General features: G+C 41.4%; 1 protein-coding gene across 1 annotated transcript; it reads right to left on the bottom strand.

Moving 5' to 3' along the window:
• Nucleotides 1-4,105: 4,105 nt before the first annotated feature.
• LOC130685033 (olfactory receptor 2AG1-like) lies at nt 4,106-5,050 on the bottom strand. Its single transcript, XM_057508205.1, has one exon. The coding sequence runs from the start codon at nt 5,048-5,050 to the stop codon at nt 4,106-4,108; it is 945 nt and encodes a 314-aa protein (XP_057364188.1).
• Nucleotides 5,051-9,087: the final 4,037 nt, after the last annotated feature.

Here is a 9,087-nt window from a genome sequence, read left to right as displayed (position 1 = left end):
TTTACAAGAAGCTCTGCTTTGCATCCTAGTTAGTGCCCTATGAATCCAGTGAGTATCAGCTGAAGAAAATGTGGAAAAAGTAAAAAAGAAAAAGAACATCTATGCTAACAGAGATGAAAGGTCAGAGTACAGGAAGTTTCTGGGAGCTAAAAAGAGTTAGATACTTTGAGAGATAATGGTTCTTTTGTTTTTTTGGTTTCTCACAACACAAACTGATTCCCTAAAGGAGAACCAATTAGGAAGATTTCCAAGGCTGAGTATTCCAGAGAATAGAAATAAAGAATAATCTTTTCCATATAGTCCGGAGGTATAAAAAATACGGACATGACCATTCTCCCAGGTAGACTCAAGATTTCTGGGTCTGGAGAGACTTGGTCTCTTAGCATCTTCCTCTTTCTTACCTGGAGACCTAGGATGAATTTGTTCTAGAGATGGGGACCTCACACTGGGTACCTCGGAGGGCCATCCAGCGATCCAAGCTACAGATCCAGATGGGTATTGGATCCCAGTGATTCTCAGATCTCTCTCCTAACAGCTGGGCATGGCCTGGACTTTTCAATGATTCTATTCCAACTCCAACTGTGTTCTTTGATGAGGTAAACACTTATTAAGAAGCATCAACACTGAAATCCATCTTATTCTGAGAGGATTCCTGGGAAGAGGCCCTGAGAGGTGATGCACACAGAATATTCCCTAGGGTTCTCTGTGGGCACAGCTCACTCTATTATATCTACACACAATGAGATGCCATGGGACCTTCTGTATTTTTTTGTAATCATGCTGAATTCTGTAACTCTAGTATTTCCAGCCTGAACAAAGAAAAAATTCTGCAAGTGCTGAGCCTGAGGAGGCCTACCATCCTTTCTCTCTTTTGGGAAACAAAATCAAGAGTGTAAAGTCCACGCAGGCAGACATCTACGCATCTTTTACTTAAATCCCCAGAAAAGTAGAAACTTGCATCTCCCTCAGTATTTCTCTATTAAAATGGGTCTGAAATTATAGTTCATTAGAGATTGTGGTGACCAGTGTTCAATAATCTTAGCTTGTCCTGAAAAATAACATATTTGAGATAATTTCTGTAAAATCAAGTATTTGAACATATGCTAAATACCAGGACAGATTCATATTCTTGTGAGGATTCTAGGTTGAAATTAGGGATGTATTTTCTCATCAATGTTTATTTCCTTTCATATGGAAAATATTGTAACCCTCTATGTGTTTTGTGTTTCTGAATTTTCCTCATAAACGAATGCATGAACTCTATGCTTGCTAGAGATTCCCAAGGTGAGGGGTGAGCCAAGTACTGAATATCTGTCCCACCACTGAGAAAGTGCCGTTGCCATTTTCCATCCCTTGTTACTGTTTGGGTCATGTCTGAATTGAGACAAACAGGATTCTACGGACTCTGGATATATGATGGAAGTTCCAAAGGGGACAGCTTGATTATTCTCAGCACAAAGAAAAGCTTTTCTCTGTTAAATAAAAACAACGTAAAGAAAGAAGCAGGGCTATTTTAGTAAATCTACATTTACTCATCTTTGAAATCTCTGGATAAGGTCAATTTTTAATTACTGTTCTACTGGCAGGACAAAAGCACCCTTTACAGTACTTATTTTCTGCAGCATTAGAACACTACCTTGCCTTATAAAAACTTACTTGGAGCCAGAGTACATATCAGGAAGTGGTACTGCAGGACGTTTGAGAGGTGACCTTAGGACTAGAGTCTTAAGGTTAAGGGTTACAGTCTTAGCTTTTTTCCTAGTCACTTGATGTATATGACTTCTTCTGTATTTTTCTATAATAAACCAACCATAATAATATCTAGTTACACTAATTCTCTCATATCTTTTTTCAGGGTAAATCCTTCCAAACAGATCCAGTTTGGAAGACTGTGTAAATGAGTGTGACATTTGGGTACCCTCCTCATCACTGCCCTCCTGATAGTCCTGGACTGCATAAAAGAGCAATGATAGCTAATGTGTCTGTGGCCCCATAAAAGGAGAAGCAAAGTTCACGTGATCCACTCTCCTTATCCCCCAAGAGGAAGAAACATACTTCCTTGTCACTCATGGTCATCTGTGAAATCCAATGGGGAGACAAAAGTAAGGATATATGATGGATTCTGGAACCTACGGGAAAGGGCTCTTCAACTGCATGTCCTCATTACTAGCGGAGAACTCAGAGAGGAGGCTGCTCGTTGTCGCCCCCTCAGTGTAGTGGGTAGGACTTAGACATTGCAAGTTCCCTGCTCATAATTCATGTATATCATGAATATGATAATCATGATTTCATTAAATTCTTTCCCTTAAGCTGTAATAAATCAGGCACCAAGTTCTATCATTTCTAACTTATAAGTAATTCTGAAATCCCTCCTTTTCCATTGATTTCCTCTATTTTAGTTCAGGTGATTTATGCTTTAATGAAATCAGTGATTTCATTATGATTTAATGACTATTATTGCTATACTTTACTAACAGATTTTGCTGTCTCCTGTGCTTAAGAACATTGGGGAGGTGGGACCTGGGATTTGATTAGGCCAAGTCTGTTGGATTCTACTTTGTTTTTAAATTGAATTTGTATGGATGAGGATAAATTCATATTTTCCTACAAAGTAGGATGAATATTTCCATAGCTGGCTTGGTTAAACTTCACTAATTATTAGAGGAAATGATGCAATTTCTTAACTACAGAGGCCAATCAATTTAATTGTCATCATTGCACCCATATCCATATTAAAATCCAAAATTAAAAGAGAATCAGTATAATTTTGCCTAACTTTGAACCTCTTCTAAAAAATTTATCTGTGTCTCTTTTTTTCTTGGAGGTATTACAGAATGATCAGGCTAGATAACTTGAAAAGTCCAATAGTTATATCTCTATAGGATTTTGATTCATATTTGGAAGGAATATGACTAATATCCATCCCATGGATCACTATTCAAATAAGTTAGTCTTACACAGATGGACCTTAGTAATGAATGAAATACATGTGATTAGAGCTCAAAGCCTGATGAATCTAGACTGAAGTTGTTTGGGAGGAGGAGGGAGGGCCTGTGGAGGCATCCTTACTACCGGTGGGGTAGTGGGATTTAGCACGTTGGAAGTGTGACATCAAAAGATGTGTTAATAGAGGTCATAGTTACCATCTAGGAAAATGAAATCTCATTTTATAATAAAGTGGTCTCTTGATAAAGAAAAGTAGCTTGGACTAGTCCAGTTGCAATAATGCAGGAATGGGCAGAGTGTAAGAGGTGCTGATACAGTTATGGGAAAGACGTATGGGAAAGATTTTGGAAAGACCATTTCTATTTTGGATGTCAATTTCAACCATCTGCTCACATTCAGCAGTATTAATTGGAGCTGAGGCTTTAGAGGAGCATGTTCCCAGCAGGGAGCTCCTGCATTATGATGCTTACTACCAGATGTGATAACCACTTTCACACACTAGCTTTAAAGCATCAATATTTTGCAATGAAACTTATTTGTAAACAGTGTGACTTGGAAAGCACTTGGCTGTCCTTGCACAATTGCAGCTTAATGGGCTAGCTAAAACCCAAAACATAGGTATCTGTATCTGATAGGAATATTTTTCTAGAATCTGGAGCAGTGATATGAACCTGGCAAGATCTGTCCACAGTAAAACATCTAGGATTATGACTACAAATTTACACTAATAAGGAGGTAAGAATTTTGTCACTAGCAACTAGTAAAGCCTAATATTTGTATCTTCATTCAATACCTTCCTTTTCCTCTTCATTTTTCATTTCCTGCTTTAAATGGAATTATCAAAAAAATTGTGACTAACTTCCTGTGTGATTGAAAGGAAGAAAAATGTGAAGTCAAAAGTAAGACCATCTTTATCAGAACAGAAGGGAAAGTTTAGTCAGACCCTGGGATGGGTATAATCAGAGAAATGAATTCATCCTTCACTGTTGAAACATACAGCTGAGAGAGAGTAAAATTGGGTCTCAAAGGCCAAATGAGGACTTATCTTTAGTGTGGCAGATTTTCAGAATTTTCAAAACGTGGAAGGAGATAGCTCAAGACCAAGAGCAGACATGGAGCCCCATCTAGAAGCCACAGAGCTTCCACCTGACGTTGGCATCTACCATCTCCAGACAGAAGCAATCCTCCCCAATGCTCTCTTGAAGGCTCCCATTACCTCCTTATTTCTCAGACTATAGATAAGAGGGTTCAGTACTGGAGTAATGATAATATAAAATACAGAGAGGACATTGTCCTGTTGGGGACTATGGTAGGAACTGGGCTGGATGTACATGAACATGGCAGCTCCATAGTACATTCCTACCACAGTCAGGTGTGAGGAGCATGTGATGAGGGCTTTCTGCCTCCTCTCAACAGAGGACATGTGGAGCACAGCAACTAGGACAAACGTATAGGAGGCAAGGATAGAAGCAAAGGTAGGCATAAGAAAGATCACACCCATCACATACACCATGAGCTCATATCTGGAGGTATCTGCACAGGCCAACTTCAGCAGATGTGGGATCTCACAGAATAGGTGCCTGATTACTCGGGACATGCAGAAAGGAAAGTGCATAGTATATGAGGTGTGTATCATAGAGTTCAGGAAAGCCAGTATCCAAGATGTGGCCACCATGAGCCAGCAGACCCTTGGCCTCATGAGGACCATGTAGTTCAGAGGATGACAAATGGCTGCATATCTGTCATAGGCCATGAATGCCAGTAGGAGGTCCTCTGCACCTCCCATGGTGAGAATGGCCAACATCTGAAAGGCACAGCCCCCAAAGGAGATGGTGCTCTCCCCACGCAGATAATCCACTAGCATTTTGGGAGTAACTAGAGATGCAAACATCAAGTCCATGAGAGAAAGCTGGCTGAGCAGGAGGTACATGGGCACATGGAGGCGGGTGTCCATTGTGATCACCAGGAGCAGCAGGCCATTGCTGGTCAGGGCCAACATGTACAGGACAGCAATTGTGACCCAGAGCAGCTCAGGAGACCCACTGTTCTTGAGAATCCCCACCAAGATGAAGCCATTTCCCAGGGTGGAGTTCCAGAGCTCCATTCTGTGGTTTCTTTAGTCACCTGAAATTACACAAAATCTAGGTAAGGTAGTTCTCATGTGGTCACTGGTGACTTGCTGGCTTTAGAATGTTATAGCCCTAGGCCGGCAGGAACTATTTGCTCAGTTTATCATACCACATTATAATTTTCATTCATGAATTAATTCATCAAATATGTATTGATCACCTATCGTGAAAAGCGCACATTTCCTCCTCTGATAATTTCCTTCAGTGTTAGTTTCCATCTGTGCAATAATGTACAAAGGGTAATTTGCGGATGACAACATTGAGAGAGAATTGGCAAAGATACTTTAATATTAAAGTTTAAAATATCTTTTTCTGAAAATTTGTCTTTGAAGCAGTCTTCAAAAGAAAAGGAACAATTGGAGAAGTGTCTGAGACTATTCATGGAGTCCTGGCCAGGCTCCAGAGAGTTAGTGTCATAGTGATAGACAAAATGTACTAGGCATTTATTATGTGCCAGATCTATCCTGAGAGCTTCCTCCCATCATTCCTGTGAGGTGGATGTAATTATTAAAGCTACTTTACAGATAAGGAAACTGAGGCACAGAGATATTATTTGGCTTTCCAGGATCATACAGTGACTAAATAACAGCCTGAATTTGATCCCTGGTATTCTGGTTCCAGAGACCACTTCCTAATGGCCGTGTTATTCAATCCATCTCATGAAGAGTCATAAGGTATGGATTTTGGAAGTAAGGGTATTGTTGGGAAATTGATATGGAAGTTTCAGGAGAATGTGCAAGGAGAAGAAAGACTGCTGTGATTTGAGGAGTAAAGAGGAGGTGGGGAAGTTGAAATAGTGGGTAGAAAATCACACTTTTCTAGTTTTGAATGAAAAGGTAGAAAGATTGGAAAGTAGAAAGGGTGAAAGGGAAAGTAAGGTAGGCTTTCATATTTTTATCATTTTCAGGGTAGGGAGTGAATTTTGAGTATTTGTAAAATGAAGAGAAGGAGTCAGTAGAGGGAGGCTCAAGTTGAAAGAGTTAAAGATACACCAAGATGCAAGAGAAGGCAGGAGGGATGTGTTTAAGGAGAGTGAGAATGTGGCCTTGGACAGAGTTATGGGAATTGTATCTCCTTAGTCAAGGCAGGGAAGTGAGGATGGATGTGAATATTTATGAATAGAAGGAGGAAGATCAGAGGAAGCTAGTAAGCAGCGCCGCTGGGTTAGAGAGCGATTACATCGGAATTCAGTATTCTCAGGAAGGTAACGTGCTTATCCACTAAGGGAGAGGACCCAGGCTCGAGAAGAGAGTGATGTTTTGAATGCTTGGTGAGAAGAACAGAACATGTTGCTAAAAAAATTAAGTCAAAAGGATTTCTTGATGGGATTGAGGGATTAGTTATAGTTGAAGGGCAGGAAATAGTGCCATTTTTTTGGCTTATGTGCACATTTTTTTTCTCCATCTTTGGTACAGAATCAGAGAAGGTGGTAGCACTGACGTAGAGTTGGAGATTTGTGAAATAGACGGTGTGAGAGATTACAGGTGGAAGGGAACTGAGATAATTAGAGTGAGAATTTTCAAAACCCACCACTTCAGGATGGATAAGGATGAAGAATGGTCTAGACAGGATTGAGTAGAAGAGAAATAATAGAAGGATCAAGGAACATGTAGTTTCTTAGAGGCTGAAAAATTGTTATGAAACCTGAGGCCTGTGTGAATTGGAAGAGCAGTAGGTTATAATTAAAGAGTTGATCATGTACTTCAAATCCAGAGGTGGAGCAGGAATAAATGGGGCAAAATGCGTAGTGAATCCACTGGAATGGGTGGCTTCAACTGTCTGAGCATATAAGCTATTTGAATTTAAAACATGTGGAAGTGAGATGGGTCATTCCCATGGATCTAAAGTCATCCAAGACAATGACAGATCTAGGCAATTAGAAGACTGATCTAAGTGTGGAATTCCTCAAAAGGTGTGAAGAATGTCCAGGGTGGGAGATAAAAATGCCAAAGGATGAAATAACCTCAAGGACGAGAACATGTTACATGAAAATAGAGATGTAATGGTTTAGAAAATACTAATGGGAGACAAGGAGAATGCCTCTTAACTTACAGAGAGGCAGGGTGCTGAACAATGATCAGAGGTCCCCAAAGAGGGCACCAGGAGTACAAGTTTCCTTGGTAAGAGCCAGGATTCAGTTTTGCAAGGAAGTGGGAGGCGTATGCTATGGATCAAGGAAGTGGCAATTTGTGTAGAAGGACCTAGATTTCAGACAACATAAAGGAATGTTCTTGGGTAAGAGAGTGAGGTCAGGTGTGCAGTAAGAGGTTGGGTAAGGGTCAGTAAATGCACAGCAATATGAAAAGAGTAGCTGAAATGATAACTACTTAAAATTTAGATGGTGACCAAGGATGTTAGGAATGTGAAGCCTAGTGAGTGAAGTGGCCTTGAGGTTATGCCTTCCTATTAATTTGAGCTCCTGCTGTCTCCCAAATTAGGTTTTATCTCTTTCCACAATCCTGTCAATATCCTTGGAGATTACCCCCACCTGGATTACTACAGCAGTCTCCTAATTGATCTCCCTGTATTCAGTCTTATCCCCTGCAATCCATTTTCCACACTGCGGTGTTACAGAAACCCCAATGTACGAACTCTGATTCCGTGTGCTTACTGAACATACTTTAATGATTGTCCTCAAGACCAGCTCCAATCTTCCTGGCCTGTTATCTATCCAACACAGTTCACGATCTGGCCAGGCTGATCTCTCCTGCCTCACTTCTTACTATGGCCCCTAGCCTCCCCTCCCTTTTTCATCCCTATTCAGACCCCACTTCCCTCCATACTGATCATTTTGAAATTCTTCAGGGAACTGTCTTCTCTTGCCTCTAGGAGTTTGCACCTGCATCTCCCTCTGCCACGAACGCTCCATTTCTTTCCTCTCTTCCCATCTCTTATACCCTTGATCCTTTTTCTTGGTTAAGGTTTCCCAATACTTTAGAACATTAGCTATTACTACCGTCTAGAAGCTTGCCTTGCCTCTCTCAGAGTGAATAGCTGCCGTGAATATTATATCCAAAGATTCTGATACTAACCCTTAAATATAGGCATTGTGTCTTATTCATAATGTTGGTTCAATGCATAGCAGTGTCTGAATTATAGAATATCTCCAAGGGTTCTTTGTTGAATGAATGAATGAATGAACAAATCAGACCGACATTACTGAGATGTCCAAGACCTAGGGGTCTTCTGAACCAGCTGTATTTTCTAAGGTCCCACTCTCATTTCCTAAGCACTCACTTACGGACACCTCATAATATCCCCCAAACAGAGATGAAATCCTTACCTCAGAGGGATAGGAGCCACTGCTGGTAGATTCACTGCAGGCTGTGTAGCTTGTTTGAGGGGTCAAGAAGCACAAATAGAAATTAGGGAGTAAATAAAGCGGCTTTTACACCAGTATTGTGGATGGTCCCAGCAGTGAGGAGGTATGTGAGGTTAGTGGGCCCATTTCCTCCCATCTTGCTGGCTTTTCAGGCACCTCCCTGGCAATGGGCAGCCTGGTCTCTGCCTGGCTTGCACTTCTGAGAGAGGAGTCACACAGGAACAAGAGGTTGCTGGTCTCCTCTCTTGAGTGAGGAGTTAGGACAGGCTGTTTCCCCAGTCCAGTGCCCCTGTGAGGGAATGTTTCTGGCCATGGATCAGTTGTCAGATTGTCACTGCTCGGGTTTTTAAAAACACTTCAACTCCCACTGGGCTCAGGAGGAAAAGATGAATGAAGGGTAAGTCCAAGAACGAGGACACAGGAGAGGACCCACAGGGGGACCTGCCGTCCCTGCCTCCCTCTCCCCAGTAGCCAAAAGCCAGGGCCCTGTCTTTGGGGGTGGCTTTTCTGCCTGTCTGTGTGATGACAATTACTTTGTTCCTCTATTAAGAGGTTTCATTTAAAGGGAAATCCTCCCAGCTGATGTGATCCCTCCCTGGGAATGCTGACTTAGGAGACAGGATTCTAATAAGTCCCCTGAGCATGACTCCTGACCTTCCGCCTCAGCTGTCTTTGATCAGTCAGTGAGCT

The sequence above is a fragment of the Manis pentadactyla genome, chromosome 9 (genome assembly GCF_030020395.1).
Source record: "Manis pentadactyla isolate mManPen7 chromosome 9, mManPen7.hap1, whole genome shotgun sequence".
In the NCBI taxonomy this organism is placed as follows: domain Eukaryota; kingdom Metazoa; phylum Chordata; class Mammalia; order Pholidota; family Manidae; genus Manis; species Manis pentadactyla.
Note: the sequence above shows the minus strand (reverse complement) of the source record. Positions and strands in the feature narration are given on the sequence as shown.

Coding starts and splice junctions, on each gene's coding strand:
- LOC130685033 (XM_057508205.1), bottom strand. CDS start 5,050: ATGGAGCTCTGGAACTCCACCCTGGGAAATGGCTTCATCTTGGTGGGG.